The following is a 27,065-nucleotide window of genomic DNA, read 5'->3' as shown; positions in this document are numbered from 1 at the left end:
TTTAATGTATATTGTCTGTTGTTTTTTGCCTAACCTTCTCAACTGCAGTAACTACATACGCTATCTAGCTGCTATTGGTGTAACATTAGATACCCTCCTCCTGTATTTGTTCCAGGGTTTGTTGTGATTTCTGGTAACTCTTTGTCAGGTATTTTCATAAAGAGGAAAAATGAACCATCACAAAACCAGCAGAACATTCACCAAGCAAAAAGAGCTGCTCAGTGCAATAAAGAAAATTCAAGATCTCATGTTTTTCACGTGGCTTGGGACCTGATTTACTTCTACATTACGCTTGGATTCTTCTACAGAAACCTTTATCTGAACAAAACCTGTTTCCAGACAAAAGCACAGAAAAAAGCTTTGAATAAGATATCTATGAATTCCTCTCTCTTTGGAAAATGTTTTATGTTCAGCCTTCTACCTCAATGTGAATTTACTCAGTCACTCTGTACTTGCCTTGTAAATGTTCCTCTACCATAAAGATTTCTGTCTCTCTATTTCTGGTATTTTTTTAAAGAGCATCATTTGGTTTGTCCAGATTTAATTCATCTATCTGTCATAAGGGATTTTAATTTTTTTTAATAGTAGAGTTACACTGGTCCAGTGATTAACTGCTACCAGAAAGGACAGGTCTCTTGCGCCAGGACTAGCACTTGTCTAACTGTCAATGGTCTAAAGCACTAGAAAACCACTCATTTTGGTTCTAAGTTTCTCCTGAACTGTGTTCTCATGTGGTCACTCTCCTGATAGGAAGTAAGCAAGAGAAGAGTGGCTCTTTTCAGATGCAGCCAGCAGTAGGTCAGATCAGATGCTCTGTACAACTCCACAAGCAGCCACTCATTTTAGCACAGTGCAAGTCAGCCTTTGACCAGTCCTGTCTTTCTCCACTGACTGTGCAGGGAACTTTGAATGACTGACTTAGCTGAGTTATTTCATCCAAAGAAACAGAGGACCGAAGTCCCACCTTAGAAACCAAAGGTAAGCAACCTTACAGACATTGTGTGATTTGCATTTCTTTAATTCAGTTTAGTACTTTACCAGTTTTAACAACACAGCTGCTTGTTAAACTTACTAGCTCAGCACTAACACACATAAGCATAGGCAGTGCAGCTGTCACCATGCACACGAACTAAGAGAAATACGAAAATACTACCATTTTTCATGCGCATATGATGGCAGTATTCACCACAATTTATTTAACACTGGATTACAAGCATCAAGCTATGGAAAAGGTGTCAACTGTTACACTTCAATTGCCTTAAAGATACTATTTTAGCACTGTCATGTTTCATGAGAAAACCATACTTCTCTATTATTCGGCTGACATTTAAAGCTTTTTTTTTTTTTTTCACGTTCTTTCCTAGGAATATAAAGACTTAATCACAAAAGACAGGTTTTAAGAGGACTTTATTAAATCTGACAACTGACTAATTGGACTGTGTGCAATTAATAAAAAACTCTGAAAATTGAGCATTCAACAAAGGATTGTTCACTGATATGATTTTTTTTTAAATTTCTGCATTTTTACAGGTCTACAGCTCTGCAAATACAATGGTGGAATAAGTCATTATTCTTCCTAGTTTACACCCACACATCCTGAGATTACTGCAACGTGTAAAATGTCACATTGCTTCTTCTGGTAGAAGACCCACTGGAATCATTGAAATGTAAAAAGTATAAAAAACCCTAGCCCTGCACATATACTTTCTTAGCTGAAAATATCTGTGTAAGACAGACTGGGTCTCTCACTGTTTTATACTCTTTTAATTTACAACTTACATTGTTATACAAATATAGTAGAGACTTCTATGAAAACTGTCAGAGTCACTGTTGTAGGACCCAATAAAAAAAGCTAACACTGAGAAACAGCACACTTTTTAAGGATCTCTTCTGATGCACTAAAGAGGAGCTCAGCAGGTCAGTACTTGCACACTGTATGTTTTAAACTTGCCCTTCACATATACAAAAATAGTTAGGTTTAGATACTTTGCTGCAAATTTAAATATCTCCTTTATTTTCAGAAGGGTGCACTGTATGCTTTACCTTCAGGCTCAGTAACAGATCTTTTGTAATTGACTCAATCGCTAATGGAACACGTGAACATCACTGAAAGTCCCATTTCTTTGTTTCCCAGAGACATTTCCTAAGATTCCTCTTAAAACACAGGATGGGATGAGAGTTTACTGGGGGTTTGTCCTTATATTTACTACTGAAAATCAGTTTCTTCTTTAAGTCTTCATAAGAGTGTCTTTTTTCAAGCTGGATCCAACTTCATCTCAGAGGGCTCACTTCTCACAAATCAACTATTCCAAACATGCTTTAAAGTAAAATATAAATTATTTTGCTTTGTTTTGGTTTGAATTCCCTTGCTGATAGATGTTAACTGTCATCCTCAGGTTCAGTGAATGCAGTCAGTAACCTGATCAGTCTGAGTTTTCTTCTGTTTTTCTGGTGGGACATTTGCACTTCTGCTCCTGTTCTTGCTGAGACTTCTCCAAATGGCTCTGAGTCTTTCACTTGGATTTAAGTAAGTCTTCCCATTCAACAGTGGACTCATTATTTTTAGGAATTGATGGAAATAATGACTGCATTTTCATTTGGAATTCTTTCATCTATAAAAGAGATCAAAAAATAAAATCAGTTAATAAGGAGCAAATAAACTAGCACCACGATCCCCATATTCTACAAAATAAGCTGTGTGAGGTAATGACAAGGTATAAAAGACTGAAAGTAACAGAAAATTAAGACTATCCCTCTGATTTTGTTGGTTCAGTTAACAAAGTGGAAAAAAGTATGAAGGGATGCACACAACAATCTCCCCTTCTAAAGCACCACACTGGAGTGCCCTGAATGTTTCACTACTGGTATAGGAACTACATATACACATACACATTTAAAACACTTCTGTCTGAAGGAAAATTATCTCTTTAGAATGTCCCTGTTATTTTCACTGCCTTGCCCTTTCTCTACACTTCTGACGAATTAAAGGTCAAATATGTCTGTTCAAAGATTTTAAAACAAGGATTAGAGAAAAAATAATGGTCAGCTGTGACAACTTAGGTTTATCTCACCATATGGACACAGGTGACAAAACAAAATCTCACAGAATCACAGAATACATCCGCTTGGAAGAGACCTCAAAGATCATCCAGTCCAACCCTTGACCCAGCACTGAAGGGTCAACACTAAATCACATCCCTAAGTGCCAGGTCCACAAGCCACATGAACACCCCCAGGAACAGCAACTACACAACCGCCCTGGGCAGACCATTCCAATGTTTGATAACCCTCTCAATGAAGAAATGTCTCCTAATAACCAGTCTGAACCTCCCCTGGTGTGGCTCGAAACTATTTCCTCTAGTCCTGTCGCTTGTTATCAGGGAAGAGAGGCTGTCATCCTCCTCACTCCAACTTCCCTTCAGTTAGGCTCATTCAAATGTATGCATCAGCAAGTAGGAAAATAAGACTCACAATTTTTTATATATATACATATATATAAAAAATATACATACATATATATACACATACACATACATATATATAAATATATATATATGACTAAGCTTTTCCTGTTGTTAGATTACAATGTTGTACAAGAGGAAGTCTGTTATTTTTATATTCTGTATACCGACACATTTATACAAATTGCCAAATCTATATTTATAACCATTTTATCACCAATCTCTGATTCAATAGTCCTGGCAGGCCAGAATTGAAAGGTAGCTTCTTTAAAGATTTTAAAACACAATATATTTTTAAGCATAAGCATGGAAAAATCAAATCCATTAAAATCCTGTTAGACAAAGAGCAAGATGTACAGGGGAAGCTTTGGACTGCTATTTTTAAGAATCTATGACATTCATAGAGAGAAGACAGGATGTGATATTCAAGCACTGGGTGCAGTGATCTCTTGAATGCTGTCTCAGGCAGTATGTCTGAGAGGTTCCAGGAAACAGAGATATTCTGAACAGCCACACAGGCATCTTCTCTAATACGCCTACATTTTTTGTGTTATGGGTCATCAGGTTTTCTACAAACATCTTTGGGCCATTTTCTGTTCAAGTCCTTCTGTGTATGAATAATTCTGACAAAGAACTGGTACTTCTTTAGAGAAATGTTGTTGGAAAGCAATTATTCAAGTTACAACTGATACAAACAATGAAACAATTTACAAAGAAATTACCAGTCCTTTACTAAGACAATCATAGAGTCATGCAGGCTGGAAAGGACCTCTGAGATCATCCAGTCCAGCCATTTCACCCACTCCGCCAAGTCTGTCACTACACCATGTCCCCAAGCACCAGATCTGTATGGCTTTTGAACACATCCAGGGATGGCAATTCAACCACCTCCCTGGGCAGCCTGTTCCAATGCCTGACAACCCTTTCTCTGAAAAGCGTTCGAATGTCTAGTCTAAACCTCCCTGGTGCAGCTTGAGACCATTCCCTCTCATTCTACCATTAGTTACTTGTGAGAAGAGACCAGTGCCTACCTCTCTATAACCTTCTTTCAGGTAGTTGTACAGAGCAATAAGGTCTCCCCTCAGTCTCCTTTTTTGTAGACTAAACAGTCCCAGTTCCCTTAGCTGATCCTCACAGGCCTTGTTCTCCAGGCCCTGCACCAGCTCAGTATCCCTTCTCTGTCCCTGCTCCAGTGCCTCGATGTCTTTCCTGTACTGCAGTGCCCAAAACTGAGCACAGTACTCAAGGTGAAGCCTCACCAACATGAGTACAGAGGGACAGTCACCTTCCTGGTCCTGCTGGCCACACTATTTCTAATGCAGACCAGGATTCCATTGGCCTTCTTGGCCACCTGGGGACACTGCTGGCTCATATTCATGAGCTTGTCAATCAGTACCCACAGGTCCTTTTCTGCGACACAGCTCTCTAAGCCATTCTTCCCCCAGCTTGTTGTGTTGCATGGGATTGTTGGTTGCTCATGCCAGCATCTGATTGATAGTATCATACCAGGCCCACTGCAACTTCAGCAAACCCTCGTAGTGCAGGTAAAATTTATTCACTAAACACGTAACTGTCGTTCAATGAATTGGGCTTACAGGTACAGTCACCTTTTGCTGTGTGGTGAGAGCTTCTTGTTAAGTTGATTCATTTAGTTTTATTCTATTAATATTGCACACTTGAGGTGCAAGAATTGGGACCTTGCCCCTACCTGCTTTACCTCTCAGGGGACAAATGCACTTCTTGTGTTGAGGGAATTGCTGCAATTAGGAACCTGTGTCTTGCTTTGCTTTTTCTTTTTAGTAGACATACCACTCAGGAGGTCTCTTCTCTGCTCTCCTGTCCTGGAAATCTTGTCCTGTATTTTCTCCATATTCCACAATATACCTGCTAACAGTCTCCAATTAAAAGGCATTAATTTCATTACAAAAGCTAATGTGCTATGTATTAAGTACTGGAACATTTTTAAATAATTAGCTGAAATTGCTGTCTTTTTATTATTGTCAGCTACACTGACACTGGGGTACTTTGTTCAACTGCGATGTCTTCAATTAATAGTGCAGCAAACTGAGCACTAAAAGCTGAATGTATTTTCCCCTTTCTGCTGGCTTCAGTATCACAGGCCACTCGCTCAGCTGCCGCTTCTCAACCTAGTGATACATGAACAATTTGTAACACATTTCCTGATTTAACATTCCAGCATTCTCTGTTCCTGGAGGCAACTCTCTGAAGTGAATTTCACTCAAGTGAATTTTATGGTTTTTTTTTTTTTTTATCACAGATATTGCAAAGCTCAATGCTGTTTTTTTCCTGCCAAATAAATTACAGTAACTGTTCCACCTCTGACTGTCAGGCTTCTTTCTCAAATGGTATCATCTACCTTACTGCATTAAACAATCTGAAATAGCTACAGATCACTGTTATTTTCTTATCTTAACCTAATGATCCTGCCTCAGGTGGCAAAAATATAGGGACCTAAAAGCATCTTCCGTTTAATAATCTCTTTTTAATGTACATCATTGACAGAATGTCACACAAAAATTGGGATAGCACTATTACTGAGAGCACTTACATGGCCGCCCATACTAAAATGAATGGAAGAGAGGCTAAAAGAATCTATTTGAAACCTAGAATGAAAGTTTTACAAAGAAATGTTCTCTTTAATGTCTGACATTCATAATAGGCCAGACCAAATTCTAGGAATTATTAGCTTCCTATTTTAGTACTCCTACCAGTAAGAATTGCTTGCATTACCTTCCAAGTGAAATGAGGTTAGACTCCCTGAACTGGAATACTGACTGGCAGTACATGCCCTGTGTGCTCCTCAGCCACCTTCTATTTCACAAGGCATGAAGATGAGATGGGCTGCCCCAGATTTAAAAGCATCAAAGAGGATTGTTCTTACAACCTTTCCCTAAATCTTAAAATGATTGCTGTTGCCCTTGTTAGCAAAAGATTACTGAGGTCTGCATACAGAAACAGCAAGTTATTTGTAGAAAATGGCAAATGCTGAGCCCTTACAGTGCAGGAAGGGGAAAGCAAGCACCCTGCTGGCTGAAGGTGATTCTCAGATTCTCGGTGTGAAACGTGATACTTGCTGCAGGTCACCCTGTGCCAGTTTGCACATTGACCTCTAAAATAATAATGGAAAATAGAGCCCTGGTTTATATTCTTAGATCTTACACTTCATTGGTAAAGGCATTATGAACATTTGGATTATTCAGAACTACAGGTCTATGAAAAGGGCCCCCAGAGGGTCAATCCTGGCGCTATACATCCTAATACTTAACTATCTTACACTGTACTGTCAAGATACACTGCTCACATCCTGCTTCCCCTGTTTCAGGCTTGCATGAGAAAAGTAGCAGGAGAATTTTCTTAAGCCATCTAGAGAAATCAAGAGCTCATATTAATCCCCTATCCCATGAAGACTTACACACATTTACCCTTATGCAGTGTTGAATCCTCTCTTTGAAATCACAATTACAATGCCTAAAATCGAACAAACACATAGTCATCTTTTTCCAGAAATCTGCCCCTATAAGTACTGTGTAATTGGGTAAAACATGTCCTATGCTTTTTTGAAAGAAAAATAACATGCAAGTAACCTAAGTTAACCTTAGAGGGAGAGGGGGAGAGGATCATCAATGCTTAGAATGAAGCTGTCAGTTCCCAAACCATTTACATATGTAGAAGCCTCCCACAGCTACTATATATTCTGTCTCAAATTACAAGCCAGCTACTGAGAGCTGTCAAGTCAGAAGGGTCAGATTGTCTGTTTTCCCATTAGGTCACATGAGAAGATAAAACACATGAAATACTTTCCTCATGTTACTTTTCCAAGTGTGCAGCAGTCATGTTACTCATTAGTAAATGAATGCATTTCACAAAAGAGAAGATAACTGATCTACACCACAAATGTATTTTATGAGCTCTACTTTGACTGGTTTAATTTCTGTGCAAATGCCACTTAGCTCCCAAAAGTGGAACTGTTAACTGGTAGCCTGAAAGTATTTCTGTATATTTATCATAAAAGGAAGAAAATGTCATTCCAGTAGAAAAGCCTAAAGAAAACAAAACTGCTCTGGTTTAAGGCCAAATTATTTTGGAAGGGGGGAAAAAAAAGCAAGTGTTTAGCTAATTATGATCAATAGGAAAGTCAGCTATTAACTTACATACACCATGACAGTAATTTTGTAAACCACAATCTGTAAAGAAAACTAACTTCCTTAGGTTCAGAGATACAGAAGTATTTAAAAATTTATGCATTTATGATGTTGATCTTCCTGAAATGAAATATCAAGGACTTAGCTTTTTCTATTCTATGATATTTTAAATCAGATGAAGTCAGTGTCTCACTCTCAGACCTATTCTCATTGATTTCAGTGATGCTGCCATCAGGCTTCAAAATAAAAGGAACAGCACAAAGGTTGGATTATATCATCTTGTTGCAAAAGGTTTTCAAGACACACAAAAAAATGGACCAAAACACTTTTGAAATCATGAGGAACATGCAATTTATTTCTGCGTAATTTTATTTTCAAATGTGGGTGCCTGGTAAAGAAATCCACATGATTAGCCTGTTATGTATTAATCATTGCTCCTTAGTCACCCTGGGCAATTTGAAAAAATTAATATTTAATTTAAAATAGTTAAGTATCTAAATGCATAAAAAGCAAGTTGGTTAATGGACCCAAACCCTCAGGATTAGTGTTTCAACTCTCTAAGTTCTTCTGTGTTGTAATTTGGATTTCTGAATTGAATTACCACATGAATTGTCTGTAAGCAGGCAGTTCTTGAAAAGGCCAACCTGAGTAACTTTTTCCCTCTGTGTGTCAAGGAATTCATGATATGTATCATCCAAAAGTGATGTTCATGGCTGAGAAAAGAGCCAGTACAAACCCAAAACTCTTCAATGCCATGACTCGGGGTGAATCCTGCACAGGAAACCTGTCAGAGCCACCTAGCGCCAGGTAGGGCTGGCTGGGCACCTCCAGACAAGCAGAGCAGCTGGGACCTTGGACCAGAGAAGCATAAGGTAAGTGTGGGCACACCACCACACTTAACAAAGCACAGGAAGTTCTCATGGGACCAAGATGCAGCACAATTCACACCTATCAGATAAGCTTTTATTCAGATTTTAGTTGTACACATACAGTTCACAGCTGTGTGCAGCCCAGAAGTGCATCAAACCATTTGTCCTCTTACAGTGACGTGGAACAGCTCAACAAAGGCAATTTCAGACCAAAGGCTGAAGGTTGTTTTATACTTTCTAGCTTCTTAACAGGTTAGTGGCAGCCAGCAGCTATAAGTTTCTCCCAAGACACAAAGAAATAATTCCTCAAGACAGCTGCAGTTATGGTCTTCCCATATTCTTGAAATACTTATAACTGTCCCTATTCATAAAGGAGATGGAGCAGCTTTCCAGTAGGAAAATAATGACCTTATTTCTTGGATAAACATTCTGCCTTATCAAGTATACAGTGAAATTCATCGTTTTTTACTTCTTGTAAAATACATATGTATGGAGGCAAGTCTTTTCCACGCCAAACTAACTATGCAATAAAAGCAGTATAGAAAAACCCTGGACAAATAGGAGAAGGAAGTGCTAACTTGTACTAGTATTCCATCTTCTTTCAAAGAGATTGAATTTAAATATACATTGAGGAAATAAAAGAACTTTTTTTTTTTTTTAAATGGGTAGATTTTACTTATAGTGAAACCTATGATCATAAAACAGCAAGGAAAAGATATGTTTTTATTATTCAAACATAAGCATGATAAGTAATAGAAATTTCATTCATAGGTGAGGATTAAATACAGGTATAATAAAAAACAATTAACAACAACAAATCTAGGAAAGACTCTAGGATGACACTAGAATGATTCTAAGAGATATACTACTTTTATAGCAACATTTGTTCATTAATTACACAGTATTAAAATGTCAGCCACTGCAATATGCCTATACTTGGCTAAGATCTATAGATCTTAGTACTATTTACAGATGCCCAAATCAATAATTTTTGAAGACTAGGTCTCCATGGTCTCATTTTATTTTTTAAATAAATCCATCCTTAAAATGAATACTCCTTGCATTCGTACTGTACCTATGACTACAGCCTTACAAAACTTTATCAAATATCCTCAAAATAAGTGTGTGGTAGCGGGGAGGGGCACGTGTGTTAATATTTTTATGCTTAAAATTACGATTTAGAGGTTAGATTTCGTTTAAAGAAAATCAGCCTGCCCAGGACATGTCCTTACCAATTAACCCATGATAAGCATATATTCTCTGTATTGCTTTTAATTGTTTTAGATGCCTCTCTACAGCTGTGCAGCCGTTTTAGACTGTTAACATTTTAAAGGTTAAGATCGATGAAAATGAGGATATTTCATTAGGAGACACCATAAAAATGATTAACTAATATTTTATAACTCAGTCACAAAATGCTACACAATTCCTCTCGCTATTTTTCCAGTTTTACATGGAACAGATGTGGAAGCAACAATCAGAATCTCAGAAACATACATATGAATCATACTGGCCCTTTTCCTATGGGACAAAGAAAGCTTCTATCTCTGAGGAAATAAAATCTAATTTATTGAGGGCGTGAAGAGCAAAAGGGCTTTTAAAGCATAATTTATCTTGTTTGTTAATTGTTCTATGCTTCATTCTACAAGAGCTGAGGGTATTGTTCTGCTTTTAAAAGAAGGCTCATCATCGCTGACGTTTTGGAAAAAAAAAAAAAAAGTAAAAGGACATCAGACATTCACAGGAATGTTTTGCAGCCTGACAAGTATGTTACAGCTGCAAATTTAATTTAAAACAAAAACCTGCCTATTTAAACCAGAGGTTGACAACTCAACGTCCAGAAAACTGTTCAACTAAATTTTTTTCAAGGAACAAAAATGTGTGATGGATCACAATACTTGTAGAACAGGTAAATAAAAATTAAAGAAAAAAAAAAGAAGAAAGGCTTTTCTTTTTGAAACGTCCATTAAAATACTTATTTGGATCAACTGTAACAACAGCAGTTTAAGATATTTTTGCATTTTTGACCTTAAAAATTTTTTACTGAAACACCATTCTTCAATTGAAAACTTAAATCTTCGTTGAACATTTCATACAGAGAATATTGAAGTAAGATGTTTAATTGCTATCCAACTTTTCAAAAAGTAAATGATAAATTGGTCAAACCCATTATTTTCTTTAAAATTTATTTCATGAGTTTGTGTACTGCTGAACAGCCTCAAAATGTATAAACTAGGTTTCTTTAGAGTGACACAAAAATGAAGAAGCATTCTAGAAGCACACATAACGTACTCCCAACTGCAAATAGGCATTCAAGCCATGGGGCAACCGTGGCATGGTTGTAGATGTCAGGCTCTCAGCACCCAGCTGCTTCATTGCCTCAGTGTTGGTGGTTGATGATACTTTCTAAGATATACAGAGATAATCAAAGGTGGACTGACTTAAAATATTTTCCTAAGTGATTTCTGGAAGCAAGTTCAAAAAGTCTGACTATTAATGACAGCTGGTTATTTTCTGCAAGAGATACGATATAAAACTAGATAATCACCATCCCCTAGGTTCTGAAAATGAAGATTTATCTTTTACACTACTTAAAAATAGAACTTAAACCATTATCAAACAAAGTTCTCACTGGTCCATCTCTTCTCCATTTAGGAATAAGAATCGGCTGGAATCTAGTAGGCTTTACTACCTACCAGTCTGTCCTCAGATTACAACAGTGACAACTGCAGTCAGGGGATTTTAACAACCCAGCCTGAGACAGCATAAAATCTTACATATCCCTTACCAAGATATAAAGATCACTTCTCCATTTTCTCACTGGCATACAACCCATCAGATTGTAAAGCTACAGAGAACCACCTTTAACAATAAACCATTTAAGAGCTGGAAGTAGGCATTGCCACAGCACTGTTTTAACAACAAACAAACCACAAAGATTAAATAAAAATCTTGTATCACCAAAGCTGCTGCATCACGTCTGTGTCTGGAACAGATCTTAGCCATCACTTGCATCTACTGCAAATGCAGGCTGTCTCAGAAGGTGTAAGGATGAGGCATCCCTGAACTGTGGCTTCTTTTTCCTTCAATGACACAAACTGCTGAGTAATCACAACACTGCTTTGGAATGATGAGCACAGATTAATTACAGCAATGATAACTCATCAAGGAAATATTGTGCCAGTTTGCTCTTGTCACTTCATCTCTGACTTCGTAAGTGATGGCAAGATAACTTAAGCAGTCAGCAAGCTTCGAGTAATACATATTTTTATCACTCACTCACTGTTCTATCGATAATTTATGCTCACAGAAAACGCATTTTCCCTCCCGCCCCGAACAGCACTATGGCAACGATTCCAAGTGAAACCAGTCTTCTGGGCTCGAACGGCAACACCATTTGCTACTGCTGCACTGCTTGAAGCCTGGGTCGCTAACAAAGGCACTTAACACCCGCTCGTTCCGTCAGCCGCAAGCCCAAAACGCGCTCTTCCCGCAGGGCGCGCCCGTGCTGCTGCCTCCGCCGGGCCAGCAGGGGTCGCTGCCGGGCAGCAGAGACGCCCCCGCCCTGCGCTGTCCCGCTCTGGGCCGCGCTGCCGCGGGGCACCGCCGCACTAACGCTGGAAGCCTTCTTTTACTCCCTAAACACCGAGAAATCGAAGCAGCACCTTGCTCGTTCAGTTCTACCCTTCCAGACTGGGGGAGACGCTCTCCGCCCCCTCCTGCGGCCGCGAGTACGCTCAGAATGGGTCTCTACGGCAGGGACGCCGACCCGGGGAGTTCAAGTCACTCCAGTTTGGTACCCGTCGCTTCAAACCAGCGCACAGCTAACGTGAGCCGAGTTCAAAGCACAAAGAGCACTGAGCACATACTTGGCCTGTTCTTCAAATCCACGGAGGAGCTTTGCTCTCCCCCTCCTGTCAAGCACCAGCTTCAGCCGCCTCCACGGGCTGGCCACTGCTCAATACCTATGTTTCAAGGTTTCTCTCACTCCTTTCGTTGCGATTCCTGCCAACTCATCACGCCTGATTTTCTTCTGTGGCTTCTTGTATTTTACTCCTAAGGATGACGTGAGGTACTAAACAACACGTGGCAACTCAGTCTTACTTGACTCAGAACTCCCCTCGGAACTCTGCAATGTCAGTTGTAGGTCAGTGAAGGTCAGTCCTTTATTCACTGAGATCCCACCAAGAGATAATCACAAGGAGAAAGTTGGCAATGGATATGAGAAAGCACTGGAGTTAATGTACATGTGACAGAGGCAATTTTCTTGTTTGGTGAATGAAACATCTGCAGCTATTACAATCAGAATTTTATTACCCTTGACAGTTTAATAGCAAGAGAAACAATTTAATATCAAGAGGCTCTATTAGCTGTCAGTAATGTTATCAGTATTACCAGTAGCTCTTAAACTTAAGAAGCTGCAGCCCAGCAGGGCTGGATCACTAATTATGAGGTCCCTGTTTACTCATTACTGTTAGAAGCAGTAAGCTGAGGACCCAGGGCAGAACAACTTCTCTGTCCAGCTGCTAAAGCTTTAGTTATGGAGTTCACACAGATTCCTGGCGTCAAGATGATTCAAGTTTCCCCTCAGGTCATGCATAGTATAGTACTTTCAGAGACTAAAGTCCGCCTTAAGTCCAATACCTGATTACAGGACATTAGGGATTGGAAAGGACCTTTGAGTCCAACCTCCCCGCCAGAGCAGGACCAGATCTAGACCAGGTCACACAGGAATGGATCCAGATGGGTCTTGAAAGTCTCCAGAGCAATCTCCACAACCTCTCTGGGGAGCCTGTTCCAGTGCTCTGTGACTCTTACAGTAAAGAAGTTCTTCCTCATGTTGAGGTGGAACTCCCTGTGCTGCAGTTTACATCCATTGCCCCTTGTCCTGTCACAGGGTGCAAGTGAGAAGGCAGCTGTCCCTTCCTTCTTGACACCCAGCCCTCAGATATTTATAAACATTTATTAAATCCCCTCTCAGTCTTCACCTCTCCAGACTAAAAAGCCCCAGGTCTCTCAGCCTTTGATGCTGAATCTGAAATTGTAACTTGAACTTCTCCAAATATTAGGAACATGAACATACTACAGAGCCATTGAACTCACAGTGCTCAGAAACACTGAAGAGACTCAAGACATTTTATTCAAGAAAACCTGTAAGAGCCTCTTCTTAAAATGTTTACCTGAAATTAAAATGTTAATTTGAAAATGCTGAGTTTAGTGTAAAATCTGCAGTGTCTTCCACAGTCTGAACAATTTTATGTGGAAAGAAACATTATTTCACTCAGTGACAAATTCAGTAAATAGTTTTCCACAAATATTTTTGGTGGTTATCTAATAATTATTAGATGCAATATATGCATCTGTTTTTTTAAATCAGTATCTTAACCAACTGCAATCAAGAATTTTCTAAAATATTAAAATGTTCCCCTGAAATATGAAAATAAATAAAATAAATGGACCCTTCTTAAAATGAGCATATGCTTAAAGAGTCCAGAACTAATAATGTACTATCCATCTTATAACCCTTATTTAATCTCAGCTGTTCAGCAAAGTGACATTTAAGCACAAAAATACTGTCTTTCAATAGTCAGTATTTGCTCCCAAGTGTTATGTTAAAGCAGCATGCAAGAAGTGTGAACAACAACAACCAAGAATCAAAGATGACTTATTCTAGAAATATATTTTTAATGCTAACCAACATCTTCTCTTTGGTCAGAATATTTAATTTTTGACATGTTTCTGCTTTTGCACCTCCAGCCATTTAAAACATACACACACGCATATATGTATATTTGATTTTAACAGCTATATAATAAAACAAGTGTGACAGAACATTTACAAATTGCTAATTTTTGAAGCTGCAGTAATGAGTAGCACTACTGTAAATGTTTCCTTTCTGCAGCGGCAATTCAGTCTACAGTGAATGCAATAAACATGTCAGGGGAGAGGAGACAGAGAGCTGCCCAAAATCATATGCTGACATAGAAATCTGTTTCCTCCAGTGCCTGGAGTTCACCCTGCACTACGGTGAAATGTAAGCATTCCACAACAGAAACCAACAGGCATTTGCAAGAGCCTCTTAAAAACAGTTTTCCCCACCTGCTTTTAACACTAACACAAACCTGAATATATGATAAGGTGCAGCTTTCTGACTAGAAACACTCAATGAGTCTCTAAAATTCCCTGCAGTGTGCTCTCTGTTTCCGACACAAGAGCCACTGCTGTCAGGAAGCCAGAAGCTCCCATCAGACTCTGACATATCCTGGGGCCTGGCCATCTCAAGCTTATGTGGATGTTTCCTGTCAGACAGTCTCAAGAAAAGCAGCCTTACAGAGAAACCAGGCAACTGTAGGTCCAGGCTTGGAAGGAAGTACAAATTAACCTTACTGAGAAACAGTTAACATAACTTGTACACTAGAGTCAGATTCTGCTGTCCTTCAGCAGGACCAGAAGTACTCTGTCAGAACATAAATAAGAATTAGCAGCATAGCATGAAATTAATCCTTTTGGCTGATGATATAACTGACAGTAAACTGAGTGGACTATTCTAGTTCAGCCTGCAGAGAATATAAACTGATATTCCCACTTTACCTCCCTCTTCTCTGCCATTCCACTGCAGCCTCTGAAGGAGGACTTGAGTTTAAACAAAAAGCGTTGTAGCTGCTTTCTATGTCCTGCTATGCTTTTTTGGTGTTCTGCCTTTCTTTACTGGATCCTACTGAAAATCAACACTGGAAACTAAGGAATAAGAAGGGCATTGTGCAGTGCTAGGACCCAGACTGTGACCTATGGGATACACCAGCAGATTTAACAAGAAGTGAGAACTTCAGTAAAGATACTAATGAGAGCAGTACTGGGATGAAGTAGTATCTTCTTTCTTTTCCTGAATATATAAATAATGTGCCGTGGAAAGTAAAAGAAGTCTATTAATTCCTAGTCCGACAGAGGACACAGACAGTTCTGCCAATCTGTAGCTGCAGGGGACTCTTAAGTCACAGCTCATTACTAGGGACAAACACTCAACGCTGGAACATAAGCAATTTACTAAAGATAGCCTTAGCCTCTTCAGAGATACAGATGCTTCCTGAGTTTCTCTGCCTTGACTTGGCATGTCATTGTGGACCACCATTCTACTGCCCACAAAACTCAATCTTCTACCCCCTTGCCCATTCCAGAATTGCACTAGAAAGCAAGCTGTTTCCTCTGAGTTTTCTTATGTCACCATTGTCCTACTGCAAAAATGGACAAACAAATGGATTGTTCTAAAGGCAGGATTCACACTTTAATTCAATAAGCAAAGGATATACAAACTTTGCAGCTACTACTTTAGTCTCTAAATTGGAACACTGGCTCTTTTGTGAAGAATCAGAAACATCTGTGCAAATAAACATAAGCAGGGCAAAACCTATTTCTCCTCCAAAACTGTCTCCTCCCACAACATCCTGTGGTCTTTGCAGAGGTAGGAAGGCCTTCCCCTGCGCACACGCTCTGGTTAGTCACTCCACATATGACGAATGAAGGTGTAACCCTTAGGCTGAAGTAGTACAGAAATACCATACCAAGATGCATTACCCAAAGGAAAATACGGTATTTTGAGGGGATCACTCTTGCTACTCACACTGTGCACACCCAGAGCCTTCCAGATGGCAAAACTGAGCAATCCAACTCCACACCATGCGTAGAGTGAGCCCCATCCTAGGGCTCGTAGGGCCAGTGACGAACCACTCTCTGGTAATGCAGCTGTGGCAGTAATTCCCTAGAACCAAAAATAAAGTGATCAAGAAAAAGTTAACATAGCTGGGGAAAAAAAAATGAACTAAGTAAGTTAACTTAGCAATTTAGAACTTTTCCTGACTTACCAGCTGTATTAGTCTGGCCACAGAAACTGTTATGGCTGCCAGCAGACCCCAAGAACAGGAGTGGATGAGCTGCCTTCCCACAAGAAGCAGCCTTCATAGTTGCCAGTACTACCTGGAGATGTTTTTTTTACCCAGGAATGCTTAAGTCAACTATTTTGTGGGCACAAGAATTTGACATTCAGTTATCCCGACCAGTCAAAATACAAAACTGAATCAAAACCAGTCACAAGCCCTTATGCCAGTGATGTCAGGACATAATCACTGTGCATCACTGATTTTGGTACTTTTTCTTGGGATGGGTGCAGGCAACCATCGGCCTACAGGTCTCTATCTGCAGTCCTCAGCTTGACACTGAGAGGGTATAAGAGTGACTGAGAGATGCAACTCTGAAGGAGCTCTGAAAACTATTTAGGAAAATCTTGTAAAGTGTGACCACCACCACTGAACCCATATCCCTTCAGAGTTCACCAAGTAGGAGCACAGAAAATGCTCTGCAGTTTCCACACCTCATTTTTGTCAGAAACAAGAGTAGGTGGTTTCAACCACTTGTTAAGATACTGCTGCAGAAGAGTCTGCCTTAAGATGTGTCCTGAAAACACAGAACATTGTCACTTGGAAAAGTCACCTCAGGCCAAGAAGAACAGAGCCTCAGCCGTTATAAGGTCCCTTCCACAGTGACACTTTCTCTGTCACAGCACATAAATTCATGTTGCAGCTACCAAAGCCATAAGCCACACAGACTGGTATCAATCAGTCTGCACCACATGATCATCATTAGCCAGTTGGTCTCTTCTCACAACACTCACTTTATTTGGTATAGGACAGCTTCAGTCTGTGTACCCCATAACAGCAGTAGGACAGACATAATCCTCTTGCTCATAGTGGCAAATGTAATCAAGAGCATTTGGCTTTTTTCCCCGAAAGGATGACTGTTCTATTCTTCACATGGAAACAGAGATTTCACTTAGTAACTGTTAAAGATTGACATCTATGATCCTTCACAACTGAGCAGTTTTTCCTACTTATTGCGTATCTCAGGAAAAAAACAATTACTGATCAGAGGTAAACATAAATGAGAGTGCAAGCATACAAATATATTAAATAAAGGTTATTTCATTTGTAGTCCAAAATACTGAAAAATGAACTTAACTTGCAGAAGTACCAACTTTCTTTTCCTCCAAAAGATGGCAAAAAGCTGCACTTTTCTATTCACCACAAAAAGTAGGTGGGGAAATATATCATGTTTTTGCTTTAAAAAGACTTTTTTTTTTTTTTTCCTTAAGGCTACCTTTCTTCTTTGATATAACTGAATATGTATATTGACTATCAATATGGGTTTTGGTCAGTGAACTAGCACCACAGTTTTTTTCCTCTTAATGCTGTATTTATTGAAATGTTAACATGATCCTCAGACAACCCTCAGCAAGAACACTTTCCCTTAGGAGTTAGCTGTAGGCACAGTTACCCAAGGAGAAATACACATTTGCAAAGGGCACAAGGAAAATATATCTTGATCTTTATTTATTCTGATGTGGACATCTCAAAGTTAAAGCTGTCAAGAAATGATGTCCCGTAAGTGTGTGTATATAGACATAGATGCACACAGACATTAACGGCAGAGATCTCTGGTCACACTATTGATCCAGGTTATGTTCTTTCCTTACCACAGCTAACAAACTTTCCTAACTCCTTCAGCAAAGACTGCTTTGAGTAGATTTAAAATGCTGGTAATTTCTACAGTTTTGTGCTTTCATAATCTAACCATATCACAGAATCACAAAAACATTCAGTTTGGAAAAGACCCTCAGGATCACCAAGTCCAACTGATAACCCTACTCTACAAGGTTCACCCCTAAACCATATCCCCAAGCACCACATCCAAAGGAACCTTAAACACATCCAGGGTTGGTGACTCAACCACCTCCCTGGGCAGCACATTCCAATGCCTGACCACTCTGCACATGAAAACATGTTTCCTAATGTCCAGTCTAAACCTGCCCAGTCACAGCTTGAGGCCATTCACTCTTGTTCTATCACTACCTGTGAGATCAGCACCAGCCTCTCTGTAACATCCTTTCAGGTAGCTGTAGAGAGCAATGAGGTCTTCCCTCAGCCTCCTCTTTTTCAAACTAAACAGCCCCAGCTCCTTTAGTTGCTCTTCATAAGATTCCAGGCCCTTTACCACCTTTGTTACCCTCCTCTGCATACAGAAAAATTTCTCCCATTTGGAAGATGGGAAATGGGCAAAAATATCCTCTGCATAGAATCTTTACATAGAGGTCATTATCTGTGAAAGCTGCTGGAAAAAAAACCAAAAAACACAAAACCACCAAAATTCTATTTAAATGCATGATTGCCCCAGATGATCTGCTTTTACTGACAGTAGTCAAAGAGTATTCAGTCCCAAGCTGATTCCTCAACATGTTAAATATGCAGATAAGGATTTCTGTAAACAACACAGCTCGTTATATGATTGTAAGATATGCTGTTCAGAGCATAAAATAAGCTGGTCAATGAAATGATGAAAAATTTTAACAGACAACAGTAACTTGGGAGAGGAAGATATTACGAACAAAAGAATTTTAACAGGACTGAGTTTTATTCATGAGGTTGTTATTCTATGCACAGATTGTTTTATCTTTGTTACTGTTCCTAAATATCAAGCAGATCATCTTAAGTGCCATTACATAGCACATGCAGGGCACCCAGGGGATCAGGCTCAGTCAGCACAGGTTCATGAAGGACAGGTCCCACTTGACAAATATGGTCTCCTTCAACAAGGTGACCAGCTTAGTGGATGAGAGAAAAGACTGTGAATGTTTAGTAAAGCCTTTAACATTGTGTTGAACAGCATCCTCTTGAAAAAACTGGCTGTTTGTGTCTTAGATGGGCATATGCTTTGCTGGGTATAACACTGGATCCTTAGCAATGATCTGAGCAAGGGAATTAAATGTACCCTCATTAAGTTTGCAGACGACACTAAGCTGGGAGGGAGTGCTGATCTGCTTGAAGGTAGGGTGCTGCATATGAGGCAGCAGTGTGCTCCGGTGGCCAAGGCAGCCAACAGCATCCTGGCTTGTATCAGGAATAGCGTGGTCAGCAGGAGTATAGAAGTAATTTTCCCCCTGTACTCAGCATTGGTGAGGCCACACCTAGAGCACTGTGTTCACTTTTGGGCCTCTCACTATGATAAAGACATTGAGGCACTGGAGCCAGTCCAAAAAAGGGCAGTGAAGCTGGTGAAGGCTCTGGAGAACAGGTCTTACAAGGAGCAGCTGAAGGAACTGGGGTTTTTTAGTCTGGAGAAGAGCAGGCTGAGGGGAGACCTTATTGCTCTCTACAAGTACCTGGAAGAATCACAGAATCAACCAGGTTGGAAAAGACCTCCGAGATCACCAAGTCCAACCTATTACCTAATACCTAACACCACCTGACAACTAAGCCATGGCTCCAAGTGCCACATCCAATCTTCTTTTGAACACCTCCAGGGACAGTGACTCTGCCACCTCCCTGGGCAGCACATTCCAATGGCTAATTACTCTCTGTGAAGAACTTTCTCCTCACCTCGAGCCTAAACTTCCCTTGGTGCAGCTTGAGACTGTGTCTTCTTGTCCTGTTGCTGGTTGCCTGGGAGAAGAGATCAACCCTCTCCTGGCTACAACCTCCTTTCAGGAGGCTGTAGTGAGTTGGGTGTCAGTCTCTTCTTCCTAATAGTGATAGGATGAGAGGAAATTACCTCAAGTTGCACCAGGGGAGGTTTAGATTGGATATTAGAAGAAAATTCTTCACTGAAAGGGTTCTCAAACACTGGAATCGGCTCCCCAGGGAGGTGGTTTTAAACACCCCTGGAGGTGTTTAAAACATGCATAGATGTGGTAATACGGGATATGGCTTCGCACCAGGTAAAGTTAGATAATGAATTGCAGAAAGCCAGGTTGGTACACGAAGGATCATCTGGTCCAAACTTTCTAGGTGACAGTGGAGTTCAAATGAGATGGCCCAGCACTGCATCAGGCTGACCAATGTAGGGGAATCCACTAATTCTCTTGGCTGGATTCAATGATCTTAAAGGGCTTTATCAACCAAAACAATTCTGGCACTCTGTATTTTTAAAAAATAATTTAAAAAATAAGCTATTCAATAATACTTGAGTCTTTCTAAAAACCATGTCAGGAAAATACACAGCAGAATGGGCTGATTTGGTTACCAAAATGTATGCTTCATATTTAATTTATTCTTCTTTTTTTTTTTTTTCCTGGAAGATATAAGCAGGAAGTGAAAGAAGGGAGAAGTTACATTGTTTTTTTAGACACAGGTTCCAATCCTCTAACTATGCCCTTGGATAGCAGTGTATATGAAAAGAAGCAGTATCTAAAATAAACAATGAGTTCAGCTGTTTTGATTGATTGTATTCAGCATGTTCACAGTTTTGGATGACCTAACCCACTGTAAAATTAAACATCTGGATAAATGCTGGTGCAACTGGACTGTGGCATCTGAGTATTTGATCTTAACACCTCCCCCATAATCATTTCCTAACTGAATGTCTCCGCACTGGTCTGTCACTAAATAATCTCAGTTTTGAGTCAATCTGGGTGCCATTCCTACAAATGCTTACAGTTACTTTAATTCCCTACCATGGAGGAGGTACAGTAGATGCAATTTCAGCTTTATCTCTTGCTAGTAACACTGATACTACTGTACAAGGGTCTCATAACCACTGCTTTCTGGAAATCTGAATTAAGTCATGAAGACGTGATACTGTGATGCTACACCTTCCTCTCCGAATTGCTTTTTTTTTTAATCCCATAAAACTATTTAAATTTGTCCCAAGATGCTTTATTTTTGCTTCCTTTTCTAACTGACTTGCACACCATCATTTCTGACACAAAAACTGGCACAAACCCATAAAGAAGCCACAAGTATAGGTCACATTTCTTCCTAACACTGAGCTGATAATTTTCATTACTTCAGACTTTTCCCCAAGCCAGTACAGTCACTACAGTCATGCAATGAAAGGAATCAGAAGACTGACTTGAACTAAAACTAATGCAGGGAATTAAAAACCTTGTATCAGTATCATCTCACTAACCCATTAACACAAGTGTTGGTGCCTTTCCAGGGGCAGGAATGAATTACTAGAAACTAAGGGCTGGTACTTTTTTCAACAGCAATGCTGGTTGATGTTTGCCTTAAAGTACCTATCAAATTATGTCTTCACATTAACATGAATAAAAATAGTATTCAGACACTGAACATCTAAGAAGGTGGTGTCATCATAGTTAATGCTTTTGTGGTTGTACATGTGTTATTAAAAATGACTTGTAGTGAGTAACCAGAAGTTTAAGTAAGAACACTACTGTGAAACCTTTTACCTGGTTGGTACCTCAGAGAGCCTCTACAGACAGTTAAGTCATTCTCAAAAAGTCTAGCCTACCCTTTTGGAATTGTTCACTTGCAAGTACCTTGACAAAAAAAGTATCATTCTACACTTTGCAGTATTTCAGTTGAGGGGGCCAAGAAGCACAGGTTTTTGCTAGCAAACTGTAGTAATCCATTTGCAGAGATAGCAGCAGATAGTGGTTTTCAGCAAAAATCAAAATGTTGTGTATCACTTGCTGCCATTTCCAGCATATATATTCTTGGATGTCAGTGTAATGTCATTCTTGATAAAGTTCACACTGGTAATGGGACAGCTCAGACAGCCAAAAATAAATCAATGCTCAGGAAAAAAAAGGAAGTTTGTTTTAAAAGAAAGGATGTTTAAAAAAAAAAAAAAAAGACAGAAAATTTCCTTATTGCAATATATTTCTATAGCTTGTGAAATAAATTCTCACAGAATACTCTATTATGTCTATTTCAAAAAAGAAACATACATTTATTGATGCTGAAAAGGCAATGGGTAAGTTATGCCACAGAAGCCTACAGAGGAAAACAGGATGACAAGGGACATCTGTTGTGCTCTTTGACAAGAGGAGATTGTGAGCGATCAGCCACTGACAGAAAGTGCAATTGAAGATTTTTTTTCTCAATATGCACTATTATTGAATTAATGTTTTAGAAATAAACACCATTTATCAGTTCGAAGCTCCCAAAACCCATCTGTAATATGTACTGTATTATAAGGGCTTGGTGGAGACTAGACTGATAATTTTTAAGGGTCCATTTTTGACATTTTCAGTAATAAAGAACATTATTGAGGAAAAAGTATTCTTCAATTAAATATGCTGTATTTTCTGTTAATATACCACCATGGTATAAGTTGCTAGCCTTTGCTTTGCCATTTTTTTCTTCAAAATGCCCAAGTGGATCCTGTTAGCAATTGCTTGAGATCAGATTATTTTTGGCCATCAGATCTCATAGTACCAAGCCACTACTCACTCTCAACAATTCCCTTACATGGTGGGAAGGGAGTGGAGAGCGGACATTTTTTACTAAATTATTCTACCTACATATTCCACATCTTATAGGCTCTCTACCTCCCTAATCCCACCCTTACTGCCGTTACCTTGTTTCCCAAATCACTGTAGCATTGTGGGATTGCATGGTGAACTGGATCACTGAGGTGCAAGAGGCTCACGACTGAAGTGTGCTCACATCCACAGAACCATGTACATAGCAGTAGTATGATTCCAGAAAACAGTATAAACTTTATGTATTTCAGCTAATCTTAAGTAGGAATACCAACTCTGAACCAATTTTCTAAATTAATCATACCTCTATTGACTTAAGTCTAGTGCTTTGTACAGCCAGACTCCACATGTATCAACGTTTCTGTAAAGCATTTAATGCATTCTTATTTCCTGCGTATCATAATTGGAAAATAGTTAAAAGGAACAAACCTTACTGAACCAGTCTGGGTTCTTCTTTTTGGTCATGGCAAGTGTGGTGCCAAAACCTGCTATCATTCCTGCTGTAGCAACAGTGCCTAGAAAAATTCCACCTGCCAAGAAAAGTTTAATAAATAAAAAAAAAATAAGATTTTGTTTCTAAGGGAGATAATAAAACAAACAAACCATGAAACCAAACCTGTTTTGATTTAAAATCTGAAAAAATTAAGATGTCAGTACACGCTCAAGCGAAAGGCACAGATGTCTAAATTCTTTATGTTAACTGTCAGGAAATCAAGAGAGAGTGTTTTGAAATAGGGCATTTTTAAAATTAAAGGTAAGTGTATGTATTTTCAAAATGAATACAAAAAAATCATTGAAAATCCTAAGATGTCCTTTCACAATACTTTGAAATTTCTGTCTCACTCGAGAGCCAGGATCCCTTCTAGTTCTTACATCAGAGCCATAGGTAGCCATACCTGCCCACTATTAAGAAAAAAACTTGTTACAAAGGCTGCATGAAAACCATCCAATTATTTTAAAATTTCAAGGGGTTATGAGTTCTTCCTTTGCAACTATTAACACTCACCCTGTTTCTCCTTTCCTAATACCAGTTAGCTAATAAAAAAACTTGGCCTAAACAGCAAGCAAGAAGCAAAATATGTTTATGTTAGATCTGTTAAAATTTAATTATCCTATTATTGTGATGGAGAAGTTTGCTGTTAATGAAATCTATGAAGTACTACTGCCCAGGAGCAAAAAGACCTCACACGCTGTGCAAACTTTGCACACTTACTGCATTTTGCATTTCAAAATCTACTAATCAACCTTTTCCTGAATTCAGAAACAATAGCTGGTCTTAAATTAACTTCTCAAAGGGGAGCATGGTGCATAGCCTCCTTTCAAGGGGCAAGAAAGCACTGTAGGGGGTCACCAACGTGTGTGGCAACAGGGAATAGTGACCCTACATCAGCATGCGCACAGAAACAGGATTCCCTCGTCTTTGAAACGGAGTACATCTACCTGACCCTGCTCTGCATGCCTGCCCCCGCGATTTTCCAGCCTAATGGGCAGCCTGGGCAGCTGAACGGGAGGAGCTTCGGCCTCCACTCCGCCAGGGGGCGAGCAAAGCCCGCGCACTGGCAGGGAGCGGCAGGCTGTGGTCGAGGTTGGCCTTGGCACAGACAGGTACTCGCCAGCCGCAGCTGCCTCTCGATGCGGAGACGCTTAGGTGTGCTCCGAAGCCAGGTTATCCTCTCGCATTGGCTTCCCCGGCTGGGAGCCAGCCAGGGAGAGCTGCTTCCTTTACTAGGGAAATTGTAAGGAATTCGCAGCGCTACCTGTAACCGCTACAAGCCGCCTCTCTTACGGGCTCCTCCCCTCTCAGGACGTCACGACAGGGTTAGACCGGACGCCTGCCCACCGCCGCTCCCAACCCCACAGGCCTGAGCTCTCTCAATACTGCGCGGCACTGCGGGGCGAGGAAGTGAGGCCGCTTCCCTCAGTAGTTGCCACCCCTGGCACGGAGCGAGCAGCCCTGATCCCGCCCAGCGGCAGCGAGACAGCCCGCGCCGTGCCTTACGGCGTCGTGTTCTGTCCTCCTTGCCGGGGCCGGAAGGGGAGGAAAAAGAGGGGCGGTATTGTAGCGGCTTCCTCACTGCATCCAGAGGCCTTGGACGAGGCCGTCTCCAAATGCCTCGGCTCCTCCCCGGCAACGGGGGAGTGGGGCAAAGCTTCAGGCTACGGCACACGGAGCACCTTCCTCCTGGGCACGGTCTCCGCGGCGTGGCTGGCCGGAGCAAGTGGGGCGGCCACGCGGCTCCCGCAGTTGCTGCTGATCCCTGACCCGTGTAGCAAAGGAGGGGAGAGGGGAGACGGGAGACGAGGTCTTTCTGCACCTTTGATTAGGAAGAGCTTGTCCTGAGACTCCGCAGGGGTCCCGCTCCCCCGCGGCAGGGAGAGCCCGCGTCCGGGGTCCAGAGAAGTCCCCGCCGTTGCCCCCTCTTGGGCGATCCCGTCAGCAGCCACCCCCATGGCCTGCGGCGCGACAGGAGCAGGCGAAGGCGGCTGCAAGCCACAACCCGGAAGGAAACGGAGCCGGTCCAGGACACGCAGGCTCCCTTCCTCCTCCACCTCCTCTGTCAGGCGGGGAGAACCCACCACCCCATGGAGCTCGGCCGGCCGCTACCGCCCCGCTATGAAGCCGAAGTAGACGAAGAGGGCAGCGGGAGCAGGCGCTGCGGCATGCTTGCCTGAGGCGTGGCTGGCCGGTGGCATGGTTCACCTGTGGGGCCGGGCCATCGCTCCGGGCGGTCAGCGCAGCGGCAGCTTGCACTGCGGTAGCCCGTGTCTGGGCTGCCGGCTTGCCCCTGTACCGCACGGCCTCGAGCACTGGAAGATTTTCTCCTCCGAGCGGCTCTTGCCCTCGTGTACCACTGCCGGCTGCCCCCTCGGTAACCGCCTATCGTCGGAGGCACATTCGATGTCCCCGAGAGCCGAAATCGCGCAGAGGGAAAGTTAGCATAGGTCTCAACGACTTTGTTTTTGGCAGAGTCGTAGGAGTGGGATTTTTTTCTGTTTAAGTCTGTGAGGCAGATAACGTCATGAACTTCACTAATTCTTACTTCTGTGAATTTTACTAAGCCGTATCTTGACAAATGGTGTTGCTTTAAAGTACCTATTTTTGTTCAAAATTTTCGTTCTCCCAAGTTAATGTACATAGTTCCTCATACACATCTAAATTCTGTCTGAATGGAATCCTACACTGTGGAAATTACACATTTCTGTTTCATATCTGTGTCACAGTACTTTGGCTGTTGCATATGAATTTTTTTAGTTACCTATCACTGTATTGAAAGTGTTCCTTTATCAAATGTACACTAACTTACCAAGATTCAATACAGACAGGTAAAGTATATTTTTATTTATAGCAGTACTTTTAACAGCAAGCAAAGAATGTAAATAAATCTGAACCAAGTGTTTCTTGCCCAGCTTCCTTTGTATCTTTTTAACATTTATGGTCTGTATCTAAGGGTCTAATTATAGGGGCTTTGGTTGCTAGGCAAAAATAGAGTATTTTGGGAACCTTCCTGTTCATGCTACTCTGAAAACGATTCCAAAGCTGCTTCCTAATAGTCCATGTACTGTGTCAATTTAACAAAATTTTACACAGTGAAGCAGCAGTTACTACAAATGAAATGGGTGTTATATGTCTGTTGAATAGCTGACATATACCTCTAACTCTCATTTTTCTAATCTTAACAGCATCTGCTAGTCTTCTTCCCTCCTTTGGAAAAAGCACCCCAAAACTTTGTGTGTGTTTTGGAATAGCATTAGACTCTTCCACAAATAACAATGAAACTTCCTGGAAAAGTTTAGAAAAGACAGTCTTTGAAAAACTGCACAGTGATTGTCAAAAAATGAAGTAACTTTTATTTCATCTCCATGCTGAAGTATATGCGATTATATGAATATTTTAATGTTATTAGTATACATCAAACTAAAACAGCAGCACACATGTAATTTTGATTGTAAATTGTGTCAAGATCACCATTGCATCTGCTAGAAGAATCCTTGAATTGTGGGAGGTAATAACCTATTTTTTGTGTCTTTGATGATAAAATCATAGATTTTCTACTCAGAGTAGCTTTTTGAGTTCACATCAATCAAGACATTACTTTCTTTCAAATCTTCCCCAGCACTAGGAAAAATGGGAAAAGGTATAACAATGCTATTTAATCCTAGCTTGAACAACGCCAAGAATCTATCTTTAAGAGAGACACATCTGTATTTTTATTAATCATTCACAGAATCATAAAGTAGGGCATAAACCCCATGAAATCCACTCTTGTCTTACTGAATTGCTTAAAAAAAGAGAAAAAAA

General features: G+C 40.5%; 1 protein-coding gene across 1 annotated transcript; it reads right to left on the bottom strand.

Moving 5' to 3' along the window:
• Positions 1-1,118: 1,118 nt before the first annotated feature.
• TMEM242 (transmembrane protein 242) lies at positions 1,119-25,216 on the bottom strand. Its single transcript, XM_054397856.1, has 4 exons — positions 25,081-25,216; positions 23,195-23,295; positions 16,112-16,249; positions 1,119-2,612 (listed from the first exon to the last, which is right to left on the bottom strand). The coding sequence occupies exons 1-4, from the start codon at positions 25,214-25,216 to the stop codon at positions 2,514-2,516; spliced, it is 474 nt and encodes a 157-aa protein (XP_054253831.1). The 3' UTR covers positions 1,119-2,513.
• Positions 25,217-27,065: the final 1,849 nt, after the last annotated feature.

This window comes from Indicator indicator, chromosome 2 (genome assembly GCF_027791375.1).
Source record: "Indicator indicator isolate 239-I01 chromosome 2, UM_Iind_1.1, whole genome shotgun sequence".
NCBI lineage: Eukaryota > Metazoa > Chordata > Aves > Piciformes > Indicatoridae > Indicator > Indicator indicator.
Note: the sequence above shows the minus strand (reverse complement) of the source record. Positions and strands in the feature narration are given on the sequence as shown.